Genomic DNA, 24,093 nt, shown 5'->3' with positions numbered 1-24,093 from the left:
TCCCTAAGCACCACATCTACGCGTTTCTTGAACACCTCCAGGGATGGTGACTCCACCACTGCCCTGGGCAGCCTGTTCCAATGCCTCATCACTCTTGCAGTGAAGAAATTTTTCCAAATATCCAGCCTAAACCTCCCCTGGTGTAACTTGAGGCCATTTCCTCTTGTCCTATCACTTCTTACTTTAGAGAAGAGGCCAGCACCCACCTCACTACAAGCTCCTTTCAGGTAGTTGTAGAGAGTGATGAGGTCTCCTCTCAGCCTCCTCTTCTCTAAACTAAACACCCCAGCTCCCTCAGCCGCTCCTCAGAAGACCTGTGCTCCAGACCCTTCACCAGCTTCGTTGCCCTTCTCTGGACTCGCTCTAGCACCTCGGTGTCCTTCTTGTATATGCCCCAGCCCCCATACTGAGGCTACAGCAGTAATTCCTAACGACTGTTTAACATCCATGACCTGCTGTAGCAGGGTGACCTTTTTTTGTGTGCGGATTTTTTGATGATGATGTTTTTATGTCATCGGTGTTAAGCATGTGTATGGTTAGTTTCCAGTTCATTTTAGTGTCTTTATCTGGTCCTTTTGGACTAGATGTGAAAGTGAAGAATCTTGGTCCTTTGTCATTCCATGCTGCGTGCACTTCCTCTTTGAATGTATAGAAAGAAGAGAAATCTGTTTGTTATTCAGGATTGCTTGTTCTGGTCATATGTGTAAAGAGGGGAGCAGGAGCTGAAGGAGACAACTTCTTACCCTTCTATATGAAGCAAATTCTAAGTTGTGTTTTTAGGTTATAGCTCTAATTTGCAGTCAGAATATGGGATGAGACAAGTTTAATTAAGATGCTCCACTGAACGATATTTCATTGTGATCTTCAGCTGCTTCTCCTCTGCACAGAACTCCCTTTTTGACATTATGAGAGAATATTTTGGCTACGTATCTTTTAATCCATACCTAGTGTGATTTGTCTTGTAAAATTTAATCATATTTCAAAAGGTACTCTGATATAAAGACCAAGGGAGCTTGAATCTTGATTTGTTCTTAAATATAAGGTTAATCGTACTTTTGATGTCAGAAGTTGTTCTTTCTTTCCTTTCAGTGGTGTCAAGCTTTAGTAGCTTCATTGCTGGGCTTTGGTATAGGAAGCCCAGAAATTAAATTAGTAACAGACTGAAAACAGCTTCCTTGCTGAGAAGGGAGTACACAAATTGGCATGTTGGGATACAATTTTTTTGGCATCTGTTGAAAAACATACAGCTTCAAGTTAAATATAGAAGCTAATTATCAATGGCTGGTAACTGGGACATGGCTGGTCATTAAACCTGTTTGAAAAATAAACAGGACTTGAAAAACCAGGGATAAAGGGTCATTATTTCAGTGTTCCATAAGGTTATTCAGTGATGTGTGCTAGATGAACGCTGGCAACGTGTGGAAACTGTTTCTTTCATTTTGCAGTTAAAAGTGCTTCTGCTAACTTGGCAGGAGAATTGGGTGGTACCAAGCTTTCCCCTTGGCTGATCACACCTGATAAAGAACTGTAGAAATCCTGGGGAAAAGGCAGGGAGGAACATGTAGAGTTCTTTGAAGGAAAAACAAAAAGCAGGAAAACCCAAAGGCTGTTCTAGTTAAATTTAATCTATATTTTAAAACATTATATGTATGAAATTAATTTCAGGGAAGTGTGGCAGTCAGTTCTGTTTTTTGTCATGTTGGTACGCTGTCATCAACTGTAAAGTGATTTTGCCTTTTGCTTATTCTAACAACCTTGACCAAAGTTCCTGCAAAATGGCTCTTAAACTTCCACTTCTCTGGTTGTAACAAATTCTGAGCATCCTGGTGCTAGCACTGCTGCTTTTGTGTTACGTTTATGGGGGCTGGGGCCAGGGGTGAAGGTTGGATGGACTTTGAGAATCTTTCAACTGTTTTAAGAAAAATTGCATAGGTACCCATTGATTGGACTTGTTCTGCAGTCCTCCTTCAAAAGGTATGGAACTCTTGGTCCAAATAATGACTGACTTGTAGGAAAGATCTTTGGTTTTTTGTTTCTTTCTAAATAAATTCTTTTTTTTTTTCAGTGGGCTTCTAGAAAATATGCTGATTTGATACTTATTTGGTCTAATATAGTTAACCTTTTTCATAGTTGTTAAATTCAAAGAGTTAAAGGTTCAAAGATTGGGTTAAATGTGTGGAAAATAAAGTAGGAAGTTCTGTCTGTCGGTGGGAGTCCTGTCCCACTGTCCATTTATTGTCATGTTGAACATGTGAAGTCAAGTGGTTTGCTTTTACTAAGAGTATTTATTCTGTTCAACAGCAGTGAGCGGAAGAGCATCTGCAATGTCCAACACTCCTACACACAGCATTGCAACTTCTGTCTCCCAACCTCAGACGCCAACTCCGAGTCCTATCATTTCTCCTTCAGCCATGCTGCCAATCTACCCTGCTATAGATATTGATGCACAGGTAAGCCTGCGACTGTCACTGCAGCACAGATGCGTGAAGCTATTTTGCTTCTGCATCTTGAATAATTCATCGATAGTCAGTGGCTCTGCTGTATAATGAGTTGGGTTCTGGAGGCTTGATTTGCGGCTTTTAGAAAGCCTGTACAACTCCGTGGAGAGTTGCAACCCACTTCCTTCTGTGCTCTGGCTGAACAAAAGGTCTTTTACTATAAACACATGTATTTCTCATTTCTTCATTGTTGGAGTGATTATGAGAAGCGGTGAAGCTGTCTTCTGGCAGAAACAAATTTTTTTTTCTGGCCCGATTTCCTAACAAGCTTTCAAGTGTTGCACATTGGGGTTTTTTTTACAGTTGTACTTGAAGTTGTTGGCCAGTGGTCACCAACCTTGACAAAAGTATAAAAGTACTGAAACTAATAATGTCTGTAAAAATTTTGATAAGAGGAAATAATACAAATTCCCCTGTCATCTAAAGAAAAGGTATATCTGTATGGAAAGGAATTTTTAAAAAGGCTACTTTATGTTGACTTGCAGCTAGCTGGCCATCAAAAAAAAAAAAGCTTGTGTCTACTAACTAGCATACATATCAGCGTAGTTCTAGACTATATGTAATGTGGCTACGGTGTGGGCAGTGTGGACAAGAGGAGAGTCATGAGATGGTTATGGAGAAAGAGAGACCTTTGGAAGACCAGTCCTGGCTAGTTCAGCTGCTGGTGTCTCCTGTGCCCGTGCACGGCAGCTCGTGCAGTAACCTCGCTGGCCTCGTTGTTAGCTCTAGATACCGACGCAGGTCGACATTGTGCTTGGTTGCCACCTCCCCTGGGTCATAATACAGGAAAGCAAAACTAAAACTAAGTTGACTAGTAGCTACGAAATAGTGTGATTGTGGGTTTTGGGTGGTTTTATTGTTTCGGTTTGTTTGCTGAGGAACAGAGATGTTTTCCTCAGTTGCCCTGCTGTAACTAATAGTGCTGGTAATCCTTGGAGTTTCTCAGTTTCCCTTTCAAGTAGGCTGGTGGCCTTTTAAATGGGCACTGGCACCACAGAGAAATCAAATGCACGTTGTTTCATTGCCAGAGCCTACTAGGCAGAATCAAGGTTGATAAGGGCTCTGTGGCGTTGCTGAGATCTGTCTACCACTAGAAGTGATCTCAGTATCAGCGCTCTAAAGGGAAAAAACTTTCAGTTGTTTGGTTGTTTTTGGTCATGGTGATTTGTGGGCTCACTGTAGCTGGTTTCTATTGCTCAGAGGCTTCAGCAACAGTAGTGGTAAGATTGGGGTTTTTTCCCCTTTGGGGTTAAGAATTAAAGAAAGCATTCTTAACTTCATTACAGCATCTAAAGGTGACAGTGGAGCAGTTGGTAGAGAAGTCAGTCCTAGTTAGCAAAGGACAGATGAAGTCTCAGTTCTTGTCAGGAGTTATTCTCAGATCTCCTGACAGAGCTGACTGGAGAAGCAGAATCCTGTTAGGAACTTACACACAGACGGTAACTGTGAGGTAACCAGTAGACATGTCTTACAGAAACTTTTGATTTTGTCGCAGGTATAGTTGTATTTGGCTAATAGGCAATATAACAGGGGCTGTAATTGAAAAGGGAAATACTTACCTTGTTTTAATATGTGATATCTGTTTCTTTTAGACTGAGAGTAATCATGACACAGCACTGACACTTGCTTGTGCTGGTGGCCACGAAGAACTAGTACAAACGCTGCTGGAGAGAGGAGCGAATATTGAGCACAGGGACAAGAAGGGTAGGTGTCTCACCGTGGCAATACGCACCCTTTCTGGTCTTCAGTGTGTCACACGAAATACACGCTAAGCGTAGGCTTTCTGTGAAACCTAGGCTTGGGCTCTTGGTGGTTTAACTTGAGTCACTTAAGTTAGGAATGTGGACTCCTCAAACATCCTTTCTCATTTCAGGGTTTACTCCGCTTATTTTGGCTGCCACAGCTGGTCACGTGGGTGTTGTTGAGATCTTACTGGATAACGGAGCTGATATTGAAGCCCAGTCAGAGAGAACCAAGGACACTCCCTTGTCTTTGGCTTGTTCAGGAGGGAGACAAGAGGTGAAGTAAAACTTAAGTCTTCAAAAGCAGTTTGTAGATGACACATTGTGTTAGTAGATCAAAGCATCTTCCAGAAAAGTTATGGTAACTTAATTAGCCATTGTTTTTTTTAGAAAGGATGTAAAGAGCTTCATATTTTCTAAGTCATATATTGCAACATGTCTGATTAATTGCTTTTTTGAGTTTTATAAGCTGGACCAGCACTGTGCAGAGGACCTCATGACTGTAGTCATTAGTGGCTCATTATGGGGCTTTTACCAGTGTAATTAAATGTAGATATGAAAGTGAACATGATGAGTGTTTTTATTGAGAAGCTGGAGTTAGGTGTGAATCAGCTCCGTGTATGAGCCAAGAGGGTTTTCTAATGAATCATGTACAGGCCATAGGATATTGGAGTACATTTTTTTTGTTTGCTCTGCAGCTTCGGTTTGAGGATGAGTTTTTGACTTGACAGTGAACTGAGCATTAAAATAGGAGAGGATGAAAAGCAAGTCTACTTTGTATACCATATTCAAACTGAATCTCAGGTTTTGGCAGTCTTAAAAGTAACTGAAATAGTCATAAAGATCTCAGTATTTTCTGGTTACGGTTTCCAATTTGGTATGAATGTTTTGAGCATGCTAATAAGTGACCATGTTTCATTTTTTTTCAAGGAAGCTTTACAGTGGCTTTACAAACATAGTTGCAGCCTCATCTGTTCAGGGAGCTGAGGAGCGTAGGGAAGCAACTGAGTAAAATTGCTTTCTTATTCTTGGAAGATGTCAACGCGAGTATTTAGGCTTTAAAAGCATTTGCCCTGGGTAGATTTGCAAGTTTGGGAGAAAACCAGATGTTATTTCTTAAACACTGCAGGTGGTGGAGTTGCTGCTAGCTCGAGGGGCAAACAAAGAGCACAGGAATGTTTCTGATTACACACCTCTAAGCCTCGCTGCTTCTGGTGGCTACGTGAACATTATCAAGATTCTGCTAAATGCTGGGGCAGAAATAAATTCCAGGCAAGTTCCCTTTTCACCCCTTCTCTCATGGTTTTTGTCCTCTTCTGGGTTTTTGTCCTTTCCAAAGGAATTTTTTTTGACAATTTGACAGCTATGTGGAACAAAATTTTGCGCAAAATTTTACACTTCTTACATGATCACAATGTCTTGTTTAATTTGTATTAGGTTTCTTTCCCCTCGAGTTAGAAACAAAAGGTTTGACTGTGCTGTTACAATGCTCTTAAACTTCCATCTCCCTTAATGTGTTTTTTTAACTTCTTTAGTACCTCGTGCTATCACTCTTTGGTTGAAGTTAGAAATCTTTCTATTGCTTTGATTGGCCTGTTGGTTTGAAATTAGTTCTGGGTTACATAAAGGAAGTGTGTGTGTGTTTCGTGCCCCTTTGTTTCCCCTGTGTAGTTAAAGAAAAGCTTTTTCTACGTGTGTATGCATGTATGTAATGCGTTTGCATCCATTGGGAGGTAGAAAATAGCTCAGCCGTGCATTGCATAAGGCAAATGAGAAGTCCAGGCAAAAGTTAAGCTCCTCATAAGAGATGCCTTTAAATTTACAGCAATGAAAAGGTAACATGTACGTAGAAGTATTTTGTCCTAAGCAGTGCTGCTGCCATGAAGAACCTCTTGTAGTTTCAGTGATAGTTGCAGTGTAGTTGTTTTTTTGGTCTTGGATAGGTACTCTGCCTTCACTAGTTTTGCTAAAGTAATTCCAGAAATGTGATTATAATTTCAAGATTTTAATTTTTTTTCCTCTTACAGAACTGGTAGCAAATTGGGCATTTCTCCCTTAATGTTGGCAGCCATGAATGGGCACACTGCTGCTGTCAAGCTGTTACTGGACATGGGCTCCGATATAAATGCCCAGATCGAGACCAACAGGAACACAGCACTGACTCTGGCTTGCTTCCAAGGGAGGACTGAAGTGGTTAGCCTGCTGCTTGATAGAAAAGCTAACGTGGAACATAGAGCTAAGGTAAGGAGCTAACAGCTGAGTAAGCCTCCACGAAGAGGTGCTTGTAAGTCATCACTACTCTGTGGTCATCTGATTTCTGTCTTGTCTTTTGTGGAAGTTAACTGTACCTAGAGAAGTGTGTCTGCTGTGGATCAGTCGTGTTTCCAAAGCCATCTAGAAAAAGACTATATATTATAAAGAAAAATAATGGCTGCGCTTACGGGCTAGTATTTTGGGGATTACACAGTTGATCAAAACATAAGGGTTTCTTCTGAAGCCTTAATTAGTCTTCAGGTGCTTACAAGCATAATGTTAGTAATCCATTAACTTAAAAAAAAAATTAGAGGAATTTAACATATTCAAAAAATAGCTGGTATCTTAGCCTAGGTATAGAATTGAAGAATCATTTAGGTTGTAAAAGACCTTTAAGATCGAGTCCAACCGTGTGCTTGTGGTCTCATCTCTTCTGTCTGGCCACTGCTTACATCCACTGGCCATCAGCAAGAATGAAAGGTGATGTAGAATGGAAAGGTGATGTCTGTGCTTGAGAGTCTTTTCAGTTGACCCCAACTCTCGAAATTGGAGGAAAGGCTGTTCTGCAGGAGAATTACTAGAATATTGAGGGGGAGAAAAAAAGAAACCTGCCACATCTGGCATTCTGTTCTCCTTTTCCACTGTACGTAATTGTTGCCACAGAGGAGCTCAAAAGGACCTGCGCAGTACTGATTGCTGCTAGGTACCTTCCTGCTAAAGTTAACGAGTCCCCTTGACCTAGCCAAGTGCTTTCTGCCTGTTGCCATGTAGGAACTTGTAATGAAGGTAGGGAATGTGATTTGCATCATAACATCACGGGCATTTTATGGGACTTGTGCAGATGAGGATCATCAGCATGAAGGTTGGTCAGGTTACTTTTGAGCAACTGATGGCAGTGGGCTTTGGCTCCCTCCTGGTGCTGCGCAGCAGCAGAGATAAGCTAAGCAGAGATATCTTGAGCCAGCTGAAGATAATCTCACCTTCAGAATGTTGCTAAGCTGTTACAAAATTGGCCAGGTAACAACTGGAATCTGTACATCAGGATTAGAAATATGTTGCTGGAAGTTGAAATTAATCCTGGCTCTCAAGTGAAAACTATCTTCCCCCACCCACCAAATAACTGCTTGTTTTGCCTGTTGGTTTGTCCTAGACTGGTCTCACACCGTTAATGGAAGCAGCCTCTGGTGGGTATGCAGAGGTGGGCAGAGTTCTGCTGGACAAGGGTGCAGATGTAAATGCTCCTCCAGTCCCATCCTCAAGAGATACAGCTTTAACTATTGCAGCAGACAAAGGGCACTACAAATTCTGTGAGCTTCTCATTAGCAGGTACTGTATTTGCAAGTATACTGCCTGAAGAAAAACATCTTGAGTATCTCTTTACTTAGACTAATTTTCCCAATATCCAGTAATACTTCCCCGTATACACTAGGGGGCAGAGAATGGAGAAGGTTCTGTGCCTGTCGACTGTTAACTATTTTTTCTTTTTTTCTTTATCAGAAGTGATCAACGTTCTCTTTGGTGTTAACAGTGCTTGCTTTTGCCCAAAGGGGCTGATTCAGGTTTTTTTCCTCACTGAGTTAGAAATGAACGATTTCCTGTAAAGTTCACATACGTAGTAGTTATGACACATTGCCGTTTTAGATGGTAGTGTTAGGTCCTTAAAGAACAGCAGATGCCCAGAAAACATACATCTTAGTGACTTCGTTGTTTGTAGCTGGATTACAGCGCACAGTTGGTGTAATTATGTTTGAGTAGCTTTTGGAGATACCATTTTCCAAGTGGCAGCGCTGGTTGTTGGCTTGCACTTGAAACATGGTGAGTTGTTCTGAGTAAGCTAATGAAGAATGCCATGTACTGATGGATGGGACTTAATGAAGTAATTAGAGAGGCTCCAGGGGCAGATGACAAACAGCATGATTTAAAGTGTTAGAAATGTCTTTAGGCTGGGTTGAGGCTCTTGACAGCATCAGAAAAAAACAATATAGTTTTGGAAACTGAAGTTCTCTGAGTGTGTATGTTTCATGTAAAAATGAGTATTGAATTTTACCCTATTGTTCTTGTATTGCATGTCCAGTTTTCCAGCCCAGCTGACACATAGAATGAAAAATCTGGTCCAGTGTTTTGATCAAACATGTTTGCTTTTGTAGGGGAGCTCACATTGATGTGCGTAACAAGAAGGGGAACACTCCGCTGTGGCTGGCAGCAAATGGAGGGCATCTAGATGTTGTCCAACTGCTAGTTCAAGCTGGAGCCGATGTGGATGCTGCTGATAACAGGAAAATAACTCCCCTTATGGCAGCCTTTCGAAAGGTAGAATGTGAAGTTCAGGTTTGGTCTTAGTAGTGTCTTGATCATCTCTGCGTTTAGAATGTAGCTGACAAACTACATATTTAAAAGGTGTGCACTAGTTTTAATATTTGGCATTGAATCCTCAAAAATGGGTATGTGTGTCACCTGTATAACATCTCTGTTAAATTTTAGTAGAAATCTGCTTTATAGGCACTTCACTGTGGTGGTTCTCATGGGTCTGCTTGGAGGTGAAAATTGCAGCGTGTTTGTGCAGAGAGGGGGAATGTGCGATGGAACTGGGGGGAAATTGGATTGGTTTCTTATGCAAGAGAGGATGAGCGCTTTTGCAAAAAAAAAAGTGCATTTTAGGCTGATTTGACTGTAGATGTAATTGTTGCTTGCAAGGGCGTGTAGTTCAAGTGCTGTAGTACTTGAAAAACTGCAAATGACTGTGGGAGCCTGCAACAGTAAGTTGCCAGAGCTGGATGTTTGAAAAATACCAAAGTCACAGACAGAAGTATGTGAAAGCATGGCTGCGGTAGGGGAAACCTGGCCACAGGTACTTGTATTGCTTGGGTTTTCTTTCAGCGTAAATGTGAGGAAATATGCCTCACTAGTGAGGAGGTGATAATGATTTAAAAAAAAAAAAAAGTAGTAAGTGTTGAGAGCAGCATGTGAAGGCATTGAAAATAAATATTTTGCAGTAAGTACTTGAACTGAAGTGTTTCTTAACAAACCAGAAGCAGCTGGCCTGATAAATACCATCCTTGAAACTTCTTTTTCAGGGCCATGTAAAAGTGGTGCGCTACCTAGTGAAAGAAGTAAACCAGTTTCCATCAGACTCGGAGTGCATGAGGTATATAGCAACAATTACTGATAAGGTAAGATTGTAAGAAAGAAAATATTTGGGAGGGAACAGTGCTGTGACTCAGCTTTTAGAGTAGATGTTATGTCTTTAGTTTCCTGGCACACCAGATCTCAGACAAACGATGAGTCCCATTGGAATTTTTCATTAAAAAAACATTGCAAAAAATGGGAGCATGCAGCCACAGTAACTTGGTACGCCTCAATACTGTGAGAATAGTAGTAAAGGTGATGTGGTTTATTATCCATTATTATTTTCAAGTGTTCTCCCAGTCATAGCCTCATCTGTTCTGCGTTCCTCCCTGTTGAGTGAGTTTGTACTGCGTTTAGGATGGCTTTTGCAGTGGGATGGAGGTAGTGGAATGACCTTCTGCTTACGAGTGTGTGTGAGCTTAAGGATGAAGATTCACAATCTTGTAAAAAAATCTTTTTACTAGAAAGAATATAGAAAACATACTTAATATGCTACCAGAAACTATGTTACCATGAAGTGGACTACTGCTCTTCCCTGTGGACGTTCAGGTGTATTTGGTTTATCTTCATTCCAGATGAACAGGGCAAAAACAATTTTGTAGTAAGAAAAATAGAAAGGCAGCTGGTGCGGAAATATAAGTGTGATGTGTAATCCTGCACAGGTAGTGCAGGAGTCATTAAATTACAAGTGTAAGCTTCAGAGCAGATATCCAGACACATGCGGTGTTACTTTTTCCAACGGTGGGTTGATGTACTTTATCATTTTAGGAGATGCTGAAGAAGTGCCACCTGTGCATGGAATCAATTGTTCAAGCCAAAGATAGACAGGCTGCTGAAGCCAACAAAAATGCAAGCATTCTCTTAGAGGAACTGGACTTGGAGAAGGCAAGTTGAAAGAGCTTGGAGTTGTGCATATTTATTTGATAAAATTCCAATTTCACATTCTTTCAAGATTATAAGATTGGTGAAAGTATGCATAAAAGTGTAGGAGTATGTGTAATTACTGCAGTTGGAGTGTCTAAAGCTGAGTATCTAGTTGTTCAGGTCATCTTGATCTTTACTTTTTAACTTATTCAGAGAAATTGCATCAAGAGACTTCAATATAACTGTTTTCTCTTTGGATTAATAGTGTACCAAAAAAAGAAATTCCGAGTAGAATTTTTTTGTTGAGCACTTTATAGATGGGCACTTTCCAGTCATATAGGTGTGGATTTCAGGTCTAACCCCCTTTTTTGTCTCAAATATAAAAAAAATACAATGTTGCTAGAAACTGTAGTACTGTAGTAGAAATGTAATGGAGAAATCAGAGTACAAGTGCAGTGTCAGACGGGTGCACGCTTTATATTGAAGCTAGCTGAAACCATTTCGTGTTCTAATCTTTGAAAGGGAGATGAGTGTTGTTTGGACTGTACTGTTGGGACTCAAAAGGTTACACAGAGAATCTTGAAAATGCATCTTAAACTCTTGCCTTAAGTTTGCGTGGTGCCTGTCCTCCATTTCTACTCTACCCTTCTGTTAACACAAGTGAACAATCTGTGTGGAAGAAGTAAATATGGAAAAAAGGAATTTACCTTCTGTTTCATAAATATATTAGTCTAAAATGCAGGTTCAGCTTCCTAGAAAATAGAAAACATTTGTATTTCTTGAAATGCATAGGACATCTTGTAATACTGTTCCCTGTGCTTGACTTGTAGTTAAGGGAAGAAAGCAGGAGATTGGCTTTGGCTGCCAAGAGAGAGAAAAGAAAGGAAAAAAGGAGGAAGAAAAAGGAAGAACAAAGACGAAAACTAGAAGAAATAGAAGCAAAAAATAAAGAGAATTTTGAACTCCAAGCTGCTCAGGAGAAAGAGAAGCTCAAAGCTGAAGGTGATTTAAAATATTTGCCTTATTTTTGAGACACGGCCTTGATTTTATTTCCAGTATTAAAAAAGGCTTTTCTTGTCAGAACTCAAATACAACCTTTCTTATGACCTGCTGAGCTTTCCTTTTGTTAACCTTTTTCTATTAAGCCTGTAAATCAGCATAATGGCTTTTCTAGTGTTTTGCTGTGGCATGGAGCTGCTAACAGCAGCTTCAGTGGGAGTTATGGGTTCACTTCTCAATGGGGATGGTATTGGCTTGGGTCTCTTCTTTCCAGGTCCCAGTTCTTAAAACCAGGTGAGTTGTTTTTGAAGCTCACAAAACAGAATGTTAATAATGATTAGCTAAAAAAAAAAAGCACAACATGGAAATGCCAAATAGATCTCAATTTCTTACCCATCGAAACCCACCTCTTCTATGTCTCGTGGCAATGAGTTTCATATGGTATGCTGAGAAATGGTTTCCACTGATTGTTCGCTCACTCTGATATGTGGAAAGAAAGGGAACAGACAGGTTTTTTTCTGTTGTTTCATATGTTTATACCCCCTAATTGCTTGTCTCTGTCTCTCCATGCCTGAATTCAATTTCACACTTGTTAAATATTTGCTTCATTTGTTCCAAGAAAAGAATGAAATTCTCTGTGACTTAGCATAAGCAAGGGGAGAGGCTCTATGGTATGACATATGAAATACGTTTACGATGATAGTGGTTCTGCATGTTTCTTGGAGTCTTGTAGGGTTACTAATGAGTCATTTGATAGCACAGATGTGATTTGGAAAACAAAACTACGTAGGCTTCCTTGAGCCAGCTAAATTAATATTCTTTTTTTCACTCTCCCATCAGATGATCCAGAGGTCCCAACGGAGCCGCCGAGCGCTACCACTACAACCACCATTGGTATTTCTGCAACTTGGACAACTTTGGCAGGTTCCCATGGGAAGAGAAATAATACCATCACCACAACGAGCTCCAAAAGGAAAAACAGGAAAAACAAAGTAACCCCTGATAATGTTCAGATTATATTTGATGACCAACTCCCGATTTCCTATAGCCAACCAGAAAAAGTGAATGGTGAATCCAAGAGCAGCAGTACTAGTGAAAGCGGTGACAGTGACAATATGAGGATTTCCAGCTGTAGTGATGAAAGCAGCAATAGCAACAGCAGCCACAAAAGTGACAATCATTCTTCCACAGCCGTTCCTAACACACAGAGCAACAAAAAACAACCATCAGTTCTTGTCACTTGTCCGAAGGATGAGAGAAAAGCAGTTACTGGCAAATCATCCATAAAGTAAGTTGCTGTGAGTGTGCGTGCCATTTTTAGGTGGTTGTTGCCCTACATTTGAACTGTGTGCCCTTGTCTTCATGGACATGCATTCTAAAATCAGTTGTTAGGAAGAGGATGAGGCAATGTGTCCCTGCTGTAGTGTGTATAAGGAGCATAAATGTTGTTGCAGTACGAACTTGAACTTAGTAGTAGGTTCTGAAGCAAGAACCATCCCTGTGGAACTAGAATGAGAGAATTGTTGGGGTGTTTTGAAATGTAATAGTTTAAATTCAAGCAACTTTGAGTTTTTTGTGACTGTATATTGACAGCAATTAATTTCTTTTAAAGGTTGTCTGAAGTCATTAGTGAAGTGACGAGTAATTCCTTGTCTACTTGCACAAAATCTGGTTCTTCTCCCCTTTCTTCTCCGAATGGGAAGCTCACCATCGCGAGTCCTAAGCGTGGCCAGAAGAGGGAAGAAGGATGGAAGGAAGTTGTGAGAAGGTAAGCAAAACATTCCCCTAACTCCCCCTTGTTGATGTCCTTTCTCAAAATGTTTTATCTATTGTAACCCTCTCTGGGATTACTGCATGTGTTTCTTCCCAGTAGACCTGATAAATTTCATAAAACTGCAGCTACATAGGCTGAGTCTTTATAACATTGTTTTGACTAACCAGCCTGCTACTTCACGCTGTTGAAGAGTTTCCTGATGAGTGTTGTTTCTTTTTTTGTGTAGATCGAAAAAGGTTTCTGTTCCATCAACCGTCATTTCCAGAGTCATTGGCAGAGGAGGGTGTAACATCAATGCCATACGGGAGTGCACGGGAGCGCACATAGACATTGACAAACAGAAGGACAAAACTGGAGATAGAATAATAACAATAAGGTAAGCAGGCTGCTTGACTTGCTCATTCCTGTGAGGATTTTTAAATTTTAGAACATGGTTCTGTGTAGAAAAATGCCAAGGCTTGACTTCATTGTCCCTTGCAATTTGTCTTTGAGAGAGTCAGTTCTTTGAGACAGGGGAAACAAATGGGGTGGGGAAACAGAGAACAACTTATAATTGGTACCATCACATCTGGGCAAAGGAGGACCTGTGAGATAAAGTGGAGAAGGCATAACTGTAGGGCTCTGCGTATAGACTTGTTTAGACATGTCTCAATGTATAGGCGTATTTAGGGAAGTGAACTTTTTAACCATTTGTGTTTCTTGGGGGTTAGACTTTTCAGCTTGAGGTTCTTAAATAATTGTTGTCAGCAAGAATGTGCCAAGCTCAGTCTTCAGATTGAGAGTTATTTTTCTGTCTGTTAGCATGACAAAAGACAGGCTGAATCATGTGTTTGAGGTACTTCCCTGTAATGTTTGTAAATTATTAGATGCATTTTTTTCTTTTCCCTTCCTTCTGTTGTATAGGGGTGGCACGGAATCAACAAGACAGGCCACACAGTTGATCAATGCTCTGATTAAGGATCCGGATAAGGAGATAGATGAACTTATTCCAAAGAACCGCTTGAAAAGCTCAGCTGCGAACTCCAAAATAGGGTCGTCAGCACCTGCCACCACTACAGCTGCTAACAGTTCTCTTGTGGGCATCAAAGTGACCACTGTAGCTGCTTCATCAGCATCTCAGACTGCCTCCGCACTCACCGTGCCTGCAATTTCTTCAGCATCCACTCACAAAACCATTAAGAATCCAGTCAATAATGTGCGGCCTGGCTTCCAAGTTTCTCTTCCATTAGCATATCCTCCTCCGCAGTTTGCACATGCTTTACTCGCTGCTCAGACTTTCCAGCAGATCCGTCCGCCTCGGTTGCCCATGACCCACTTTGGAGGTACTTTCCCACCAGCTCAGTCCACATGGGGTCCGTTTCCTGTTAGGCCGTTGAGCCCTGCAAGAGCTACCAACTCACCGAAACCTCACGTGGTGCCTCGCCATAACAGCCAGAACAGCAGCGGTTCTCAGGTGAATTCAGCAAGTTCTTTGACAACTAGTCCAACAGCTACAACAAGTTCAGTGGCTTCTACTGTGCCTGGTTCTTCTGCAAATGGCAGTCCAAGTTCCCCTTCAGTCAGAAGACAGCTTTTTGTCACGGTTGTGAAGACATCAAATGCCACAACGACCACGGTGACGACCACGGCGAGTAACGCGAGCACAGCGCCGACGAATGCCACGTATCCAATTCCTACTGCCAAAGAACACTACCCTGCATCTTCCCCATCATCTCCTTCTCCTCCTGCGCAGCCAGCAGGTGTTTCCAGAAGCAGCCCTTCTGACTGCGCAGCAACCTCTCCCAATAAAGGTGCACCTTCGTCTGATCCAGAAGCGGGTAGTCCGCCAGCAGTGGAAACGAGCAGCTCGACCAGCAGTAGGCAGCCCAGTTCTGGTACTGGCAGCTCATCTGCACACCCTGCTCATCAGCAGCCTCCGGCAGCCCCTCTGCAAGAGGCAAGACCCCCTCTTCAGCAACCTCAGGTTCCTGCACCAGATCCTCGAATGGTTGTGCCTCCAAATTTAGCAGCGACAAGCTCATCTGCTCCTGTGGCAGGTCCAACAAATGCCCCGATGACCTATCCCATGTCTCAGACGTCAGTGGGGTCTTCTCAGCCTGCAGCTAAGATGGAAACCCCGGCCATCAGACCGCCTGTCCACGGAACCAGCAGCGTCCATAAGAATCCAGCTCCTGTGCAAAATTCTTCTGTCGCAGTCCTCAATGTTAATCACATCAAAAGGCCCCATAGTGTTCCTTCTTCAGTGCAGCTTCCTTCTACCTTAAGTACACAAAGTGCTTCTCAGAATTCAGCCCACCCAGCAAACAAGTCTATGGGTAACAATTTCAGTGCTACCTTACCATTCGGGCCCTTCAGTACATTGTTCGAAAACAGCCCTACGTCTGCTCATGCCTTCTGGGGTGGTTCCGTTGTTTCGTCTCAGACAACACCAGAGTCTATGCTATCAGGAAAGTCTTCATTTTTGCCAAATTCAGATCCTTTACATCAGTCTGATACTTCCAAAGCCCCAGGTTTTAGGCCACCGTTACAGAGGCCAGCTCCAAGCCCCTCAGGTAAGTCTGGTTTGTGTTCATACCTTTATAATGTATTTAACTAATAACTGCTGCGTGTTCTCATTTTGAACAGACAATACTTTCTACCTCAACTTTTGTGGTTATTTACAGTAAACTGCTATCTGGCCTGCAACGAAAGGGCACTGCTGTGTAGTTCATTGTTGTTTCTGCAAGCAAAGTTGAGTCCATTTTAAAGAGCCACCTGTCAAATCTAACAACTGTTTTGCAGCCGATGAACCTGCTGAGGCATTCTTTGTGTCATGCCACTCTTCTTCTGTGGTAGCTGAGATAATAACACACTCTTATATACTAAATTAAATCAAAAAAGTTAATTTCATTGACTTGTTGAAATTTGTAGCGAGATGTTTAAGCCTTCTGGGCAAACTGGGGCCAAGGGGTCGGCACACAACTTGTTCTGTAGCTTCTGGGAAGGACACACAGTTGGTGCCACCTGTGCCCGTTTTAGCAGGACCTGTGAGTTGTTCATGTAGGTTTGGTTATGCATTGGGAGATAAACCAACTGTAGAGTCAGGAAGCGTTACGTTAGTTCATAGCAAAGTGCCCCCTGGGAGCCTGAAGAACTTGACAAAAAATAGAAGTTGGATCTTGATGAAGGACGATGCCGAGGGGCAGGTGCTGTGCTGCTCGATTCTTTCATCTGTCACTGGTTCTTTTTCCAATCTAAAACCACAAATTTATATCTTGTCATTAGCTTCACGAGCAGGAAGGGGTGCAAGTGCCACAGCACTTGGGTGGTAATAAGCTTCCTTAATGGTTTTTGAAACTTAAAATCTTAACATTTTATTTTTTCTTCTTCTTTACTGAGGAGACTATTGGGGGGTAGTACTTGTTCTATTTTGAACACCTCGGCTAAGGTGAGTTGCTCTTTAAGAAGTGGTGCCACTTGGTCCTAATAAAATATAATTTCCTAAAGCAAGTGAAAATGTATCCCTGGGTTAGAAAAACCACTTCAGTGGTGATCGTGGGGTATATAGACATTCTCCTGTAAAATGAACAATGAATGGAGAAAGTCTTCAGATCTTTAGTATTATTTCCACTGTTCTTGGTACAAAATTGTGCTTGCTAAACCTGCAAAATTTAAATTACAGGTTAATAAAATGCTCAGTTACTTTTACGATGTCTGCTTATATCAGAACGTGTATTCCCTGATTTTATTGGTATTCAGGATACCTGCATGATAACATAAGCATCGTTCTTGGTTTATGTATACTGCACACCTGCTACACATAGTCAGGACTTGAGTATGAAGTTTGACTCCCAGTTCTCTTTGGAAGATAGTAACAAAAAACCCCACAAACCCAACAATTGATGGGATATGTTTTCTTTCTTTGTTTATTGCTCCCATGACATGGGACACCTCTTCACAGAGATCCTGCAGTGCTGGGAGTCACTTGTGCCAATTTCTCTCATAGGTATTGTCAGTATGGATTCACCCTATGCTTCTGTAACACCTTCTTCTACACACCTGGGTAATTTTGCCTCAAACCTTTCGGGAGGTCAGATATATGCACCTGGGACACCTCTTGGCGGAGCACCTGCAGCTGCTAATTTTAATAGACAGCATTTTTCCCCTCTTAGTTTATTGCCTCCATGTTCATCAGCATCAAATGGTGAGTTCTAGGCAGGGGAAAGGAGAGCTACCGTATGCCTGAAGTGGCGTCACGTCCTGCCTGTTTGGGGTGGGCTTTTCTGCTTTGGGCTACTTTTGACCTCAGGTTTTAGATGGGTTTTAAAGATGCAATCACGGATGTTGGAGATGAGAATTTCAACAGCAAAATTTTATCTCTAGTGTGCTTTTTTTTAATGGCTGAGGTTTTGTCATGCTATTGGGGAATTCCGTGTTCTTGTTGCAGTGAACTTTGGACTGTTCACATCTATTATGTTCGTTTAGTCACCTTGCAAAGGAGAGGTTAGGGTTGTGGTTCCTGGAGGTAATGTTCCATGTGTGAGTTGTGTAAACCATGTAATGGTGTTTCACTAGAGCTAGCTCTGCACTGGTGATGGGTTAGCATTTCTGATGTTCCTAAAACACAACGGTGCAGTGTATTCCAGGAGAGGACACCTAGGGTGAGTTCTGGTACCTTCCTCCACGTTTGGCCCCTGCAGTTTTGCCTGGGGGGTGGAGTTCTTGGGACAGAACACAAATCAGCTGTTGCGTGGTGGCTTATTCAGGGAACAAGTTAGTCTGTTTACCTGTGAAAATAATAACAAATGACCAAAAAAACCTTCCGAGAACAAATCAGGATTAAAAACAAAGAAAAAAAGTCTAAACCAAGCAAAACCAACAAAAACCAAACCAACCCAAGGACAACATGGGCTTATTGCAGCTATGCTTTAGGATATGATATAATCCTTGAATCCCTCTTTGGTTTACAGAAGTGGTTAGTTAAGATTTTTGAACTGTCTGTTGTGATGATTTGCATTGTATGTCCCGTAGCGGAGCTGACAGGGAACGATCATCATTTTATGTAAGAGACTAAATCAGTGGTGAATCTCTGCTCTGAAAGTAAAACTATTAAAATGATCTTGAAGTGTTTGCTGTATGAATCTGGCATTGACAAACCACCCATTGTCACTTGTTTGATGCATGGCTTGACATAAAGGGCAGATTTGTGGTGGCTTGGGAGGACCTGGCTGCTGTTACTAAGTGTTCTCATTGCTTTTCTTGCAGAATCTCCTGCTCAGTCGGTGTCTTCTGGAGTAAGAGCACCATCTCCCACCCCTTCAGCAGTGTCCTTGGGATCAGAAAAACCCAGTAATGTTTCTCAGGACAGAAAAGTTCCTGTTCCAATTGGGACTGAACGGTCTGCACGTATTAGACAAACTGGAACTTCTACTCCATCTGTTATCGGGAGCAACTTAGCCGCTCCCGTGGGACATAGTGGTATCTGGTCCTTCGAAGGTATAGGTGGCAACCAAGGTACGTAGTCTTAATAGATATCCCTGCGCTCGCAGTTCCCCACAATATTTTGTCTTCCTCGCTTGCTTTTGGAGCTGCAGGACGATGCAAAAGGGAGTGCCTCAAAACTAGGAGTGCTCTTTCTGAAGGAGTTGGAGCAGGGACTTCTGTTTGCCCTCGAGTCCACTTAGTTGTGTTTCAACAAGGTCTCAGGAAACGTCAGGGATTCTGAAACACCCTGACTGTGAAGATTTGTTACTCAAAGCAAGAAATAACGGTGGAAATAAAACCTCAGGGTTTAGAGGGATGACCTGAGGGTCATTGGATTTAAGGAGAGGGGAAATGAAGGTGCCTAAGATAACTATCTTTTCTTTCTGTTGATAAACAGATGATTTTGTACAATAGAAGTTGATACTTTAATTCATAGCCAAAACGGAGCTTTTTGTGATGACAGTCATGCAATTTTTATTTTCCTGAATTGGTGCTATTCAGCATGTGAGTTTTCCTTGTTCTTCCTGGTCAGCGTTTGCATTTTACTAATGCAAGGCTCTTGGCTGTTACACAGTCATGTAGAATTCAGTATTTCAGAGTTCAGTGAAAACTTAGGTCACTGATGGGACAGCTTTTCTCAGCAAACACTTCAGGAGTCTTGGATACAATTTGTAGGAGACTGCGGAATTTGTTTCAAGTTGGTTTTTGGGGTTTTTTTTTTTATATTAGGTATTTTGTTTGCTTGGGATGGGGAGTGGGAATCATGAGATGATGTTGGTCGGGACCTCCGGAGGTCATCTCAGCCTCCTCCACAAAATGGGATTTGCTCTGAGGTTGGACTGGTTTGCTCAGGGATTTAGCCTTTCTGATCTTGAAAACCTCCGAGGATGAAAACTGCTCAACCTCTCTGAACAACCTGTTGGTTGGATGGCTTCAGAAATGTTTCTGTATTTCTGTACTCCTTCTCTGACTGCCAACCCCAATCAAATTTCCTTGTATTTTATTTGAAAATCTGGCTTGCTGGATGTCTGAGTTTTGAACTGTAGTAACAATACCAAGCTGCCTCTAATGAATTCATGTAATTAGAACATAGGCACGTGTCTCCAGCTGGTTGTTGTCTGGTTTTGCTTTTCAAAAGTACTTCTGTCTCTCAGTTCATTAAATAATTCATGAAAGAATGGTAATGGACTAGTGCAAGTAGCCCTTGTAGCATACATCCCCCTTTCACAGCTCCAAACGTGCGAGGAATTGAGGGTTTTGAGAAGGAGAAAATCCTTCCACTGGCTCAGGGTTTGTGCTGTGGAGTAGCTCTGAAGTGCAAGTGTCATTTCTGACGGTCTCCGTCCCACACACACCTACATTTTAGTGCAGGTGGATGCACAGGAGCTGTAAGCTGAGCAAATGTCACTTATGGAAATGTTAGTGCACACATTTAGGCTGGGAAAGGGATGGTTGGCGAGTGTGATGTATAATGCTGTGTCGTCTGTGGTGTTAGATAAAGTGGACTGGTGTCACAGCGGAATGGGGAGCCACATGATCCACAGACCCATGTCGGACCCAGGGGTGTTCTCGCACCAAGCCATGGAGAGAGACAGCACGGGAATCGTAACGCCTTCCGGTACATTCCATCAGCCCGTTCCTGCAGGATACATGGACTTCCCAAAAGTTGGGGTAAGGACCTTCCTGGACTTGATAGCGCAGTACCGCTCAATTTCCCTGTTAGTGTGGGAGGCAGAGAAGGAACACGGAGGGATCACTCGCTGTGCAGTTGAGCGTGTGTCAGCTATAACGCTACATAGCCCTCGGAGTATTGCAGAAGCCTAGGTCTAGTAAAAAGTAACTTGTCCGTGATGTAATAAATGTATGCATAGAAATGTTTTTCTTAAATTCAGGCATTTCATTACTGCTTTATTTTAAATTTCTTTAACATGAATTCCCTTTTGTCACTCTGTATGTGCAATAGTAGCGGTGTTCATGGATACATACTGATCCTTGCCTTTTCCTCCCTGAAGGGTATGCCTTTCTCTGTGTATGGGAATGCAATGATTCCTCCTGTAGCCCCCATCACAGATGGTACTGGAGGCCCTATATTTAATGGGCCTCATGCTGCTGACCCATCTTGGAACTCGCTGATAAAGATGGTTTCAAATTCCACAGAAAATAATGGGCCTCAGACGGTAATCTTTTAATTTTTATATTCACAATTTTGTTTTAACTTAATGTGGTGAAGACGAGATCCTAGCTGCTAGGAAGTATGAAAATACAGTGTAGTGTTTCTCCTTTTTGCTCGTGTCTCCAAGGAGCTGATACAGCCCCCGTACTCACTACAGCACAGGGTGCTGCGTGTGCTTACTGACAAGTTGTAAACATTAGTCATCTTTCCAAAAATAAGTGCAAGTTGACCCAAGGAAAAAAAAAATCAGTGTCCCTGAAGTTAATGCAGTTCAAAGGAGTGTGCTGTAGTTACTGCTGTGAGTGCATTTGTGCTTGAGGATTGGGAAGCTTGCTTCCAGCTGGGCTCAGAGAAGCTGCCTGTTTAATGAGTACAGACACCTGGTTAATTACTGCAGGTCAGCTTTGATTGGCTGTGTGTTGTAGGCAAGTCTAGATACAAAAGATAATTTTACACTGTATATTTTACTCTAAATGATGGTGATTTTTGTCTGTGCAGTTCTGCATTTGGGAAAACACAATCAATATGCTTTTATGAGAAAAGCCATTTATTTGCTGTTACACAACCTTTCCCTTCCCAAAAAGGGAAAACAGCGTTATGTCCAAAGGGTTGTTGCTAGGCTCTGAAAGAGACGGTGTCTTCACTGTGTCTGTCCCCTGCCTGGGTTGTGGACTTGTCCATTAAATATCACTTAGGTGCAGAGGTGATGAACCTCTTGTTGGTACTCAAGCCAGTCACTGAGGTTATAATGGGTTGTCCATAGCTCTTGTTAGGTTATATGAAGTTGTCCGAACGGCCGAAGGTAAAGAGAAAGGCAGTCTCTTGCTCGCAGAGCTGGGGGTCTTCAGCTGCTGTCCTTGCAAATAAAAATATCGACTGCTGTTAATTCTCCATGACGGCAGACCTGGCATGTTTAGAGGGCGTGCGTGGTTCCTGGGGTTCAGAGGGAAGCATTTTTCCTGTGGAACGCTAAAAAATAATCACATCGGCGTTGCTGGTGGAGGAACCAGGGGTGTAAACAGTGTTGATTTCTCTGTGGTTCTGCCAGGAAGGAAAGCAGCTGGGCCAGGCGAAGATATTTTTTTTTCACTAAGCAGAGAGGAAGAGGGAACCTTTGGCCAAAGTGAACAACAAGTAGAGGCAGAAAGAATAAAAAGTCTTTTCCCTCTTTTCGAACCTGAGTTACAGCAGGGTAAAGCAATTGATGACAGCAGCTCGGTGTAGTTTGGTGATTGATTGCTGTGTTGTCTGATGCCGGGCTTCACTTGGGTGCGGTGACGGTCGTAAGCCCCGCACTGTCACTTTGACTCTGAACGATGTTGAGCAGCCCCGGAGCATGGTGTTAAATGGAGGTCTCTCTTTCAGGTGTGGACTGGAACTTGGACACCTCACATGAACAGTGTGCATATGAACCAGCTTGGCTGAGTGGGATCAACTTGCTAGCCTTGAGATTCCTTTTTTGCAGAGGAAAACACAAGTGGCAGAAACAGTTTATGTGCTCCCAGATCATTCTACTGATGTGCTTGACTGAAGTGTGTAGGCTTTTTGCAAAAGAACTTACTAACTGACCTTTTTCTGTGAACATTGTGACCGCCCATTCCCCACCATCATACGTTTCAACTTAGTTAGCCTTTATTCTTTCCTTTCCTTTTTTTTTTTTTGACATAACTTTCTGTTGAAGCTGTTCTTTGGCTGGTTGGTTTTAGTACTGTAAACTGCTTCTGAGCAAACACAGAAATTTAGCAAAATTATGTAAACTTGATCCTGAAGTTTTAGAATGGCAAATAAATGTACAATTGTTTACATAACAAATGGCTAAGCAGAAAGTAAATTTCAATATGTCAGTATAGAGGCTCTACTTTATGTAGACTTAAATTAATGTGAGATATGTACCTTCATATTCAGAAATCTGGATGTTTCCTTCATACATTAAACTATTAATAAGCATAACTTTTCTACTTGTGTAATTTAAGTACAGTATAAAAACCGGGCATTATTAGAGGGCTTTTTCCAAATACATGTTGGATTTCCTTGAGCAGGAATACATCAGTTGTAACCACATACCAGGAGTTTACATTTTCCTTCTGGGAAAGGCTTTTGAGCAAAAAGTGCTTGAGAAAACAGCCTCTTGGCACATTCAGTCATCTCCACGTGGAGCTCCCCTACCTGCTCGGTAAACGTGGTCAATGTGTCACGCTGCGGCATCTATTAAAAATTGTTCTTACACTTGGGTTGATGCAGCAAGGTCTGTTCTGTTCCTCCAGTGCTGCCAGCGCTGCTGTTCCTCTGGTTCCTTCCTTTGCCTGCAGAAGTCATGCCAGAACATACACACAGCGCGACACTCCTGCAGTTCTAGCGGAGCACTGGGTCACTGTCCCATGAAGGCTTATTGGGAAAAGTCCAAGTGATAATTTCCTCTGTCACCTGCAAGCCCAGTGCATTTTTTGTGCAGGACGGCATGACCTGTTGCTGGTTTTTCTGCATGGAGGAAAGCAAATGATTTTTTTTTTTCCTTGCTGTGTCACTTGGAGTCACCCCTTCTGTTGTAAGTTACTGTCCTGAGGGATACAACCTGGGGAGGAAATCATCCCTGGGGAGGTAATTCCAGCTGTAAAAGCAGACCACTTGAGGTGCTGTTCTGTATTGATTGTGGTAGTCCTCTGAAAAACAGAAGAAAAAACACTTGTCCAAAGAAACCTTCTTTCTTTTAAATCCTGTGATCCTCTGGGGTGCCCAGAGGGTTGGTGCACACTGATGTCCGTATTAATTTTAAATAGAACTAAGCTCCTTTTTCCAGCTGTCTGCTCACCTGAACACCTTCTGTAAAGAACTGCCTGTGGCAAAATGGATTCCAAACCGAAGAAGGGCCGTGAACGATGGCTGAGCTCCATCCCAGCACCATGCTGTGCGTGGGGATCAGCGCCCTTCACATCTGCCCTCTGCCCTTCAGCCCCCAGCTTAACGCAAAGATCTGAAATTTCAGATTATTTCAGAATAAAGAATGCAAGTAATCCTACTGAGAAGGTATTGTACTCTGTAGATCAAAGGACCAGGGTTGCTGAGGAGGGGGATTTGGTATTTTGTTGCCTTGAGAACTCCCCCCAGGGCCAGGAGACCAGAGCCTGGTGGCTGCGTTTGTGGCACCCGGGGGTTTTTTGGAGGGCTGCAGGAGGAAATCTTTTTTTTTTTTCTCAATACTTT

The 24,093-nt window shown here is 42.2% G+C and overlaps 1 protein-coding gene across 1 annotated transcript in view; it reads left to right on the top strand.

Moving 5' to 3' along the window:
• The window catches only part of ANKRD17 (ankyrin repeat domain 17), a gene marked incomplete at its 5' end in the record, with an annotated part of 45,119 nt that extends 22,277 nt beyond the window's left edge, over positions 1 to 22,842 (top strand). Inside the window, 19 exons of the mRNA XM_010075957.1 lie at positions 2,302 to 2,450; positions 4,091 to 4,202; positions 4,372 to 4,517; positions 5,370 to 5,512; positions 6,268 to 6,481; positions 7,644 to 7,819; positions 8,641 to 8,803; positions 9,568 to 9,663; positions 10,388 to 10,504; positions 11,314 to 11,485; positions 12,323 to 12,770; positions 13,095 to 13,250; positions 13,483 to 13,632; positions 14,160 to 15,808; positions 17,242 to 17,439; positions 18,501 to 18,749; positions 20,215 to 20,390; positions 20,732 to 20,896; positions 22,258 to 22,842. Of these exons, the coding sequence (XP_010074259.1) occupies positions 2,302 to 2,450; positions 4,091 to 4,202; positions 4,372 to 4,517; positions 5,370 to 5,512; positions 6,268 to 6,481; positions 7,644 to 7,819; positions 8,641 to 8,803; positions 9,568 to 9,663; positions 10,388 to 10,504; positions 11,314 to 11,485; positions 12,323 to 12,770; positions 13,095 to 13,250; positions 13,483 to 13,632; positions 14,160 to 15,808; positions 17,242 to 17,439; positions 18,501 to 18,749; positions 20,215 to 20,390; positions 20,732 to 20,896; positions 22,258 to 22,317 (4,739 nt within the window). The remainder of the gene's footprint in view (positions 1 to 2,301; positions 2,451 to 4,090; positions 4,203 to 4,371; positions 4,518 to 5,369; positions 5,513 to 6,267; positions 6,482 to 7,643; positions 7,820 to 8,640; positions 8,804 to 9,567; positions 9,664 to 10,387; positions 10,505 to 11,313; positions 11,486 to 12,322; positions 12,771 to 13,094; positions 13,251 to 13,482; positions 13,633 to 14,159; positions 15,809 to 17,241; positions 17,440 to 18,500; positions 18,750 to 20,214; positions 20,391 to 20,731; positions 20,897 to 22,257) is intronic.
• Between the last annotated feature and the right edge of the window lie 1,251 nt (positions 22,843 to 24,093).

The sequence above is a fragment of the Pterocles gutturalis genome, unplaced genomic scaffold (genome assembly GCF_000699245.1).
Source record: "Pterocles gutturalis isolate BGI_N339 unplaced genomic scaffold, ASM69924v1 scaffold6098, whole genome shotgun sequence".
Taxonomy (NCBI): Eukaryota; Metazoa; Chordata; class Aves; order Pterocliformes; family Pteroclidae; genus Pterocles; species Pterocles gutturalis.
This window is presented reverse-complemented; position numbering and strand designations above follow the sequence as displayed.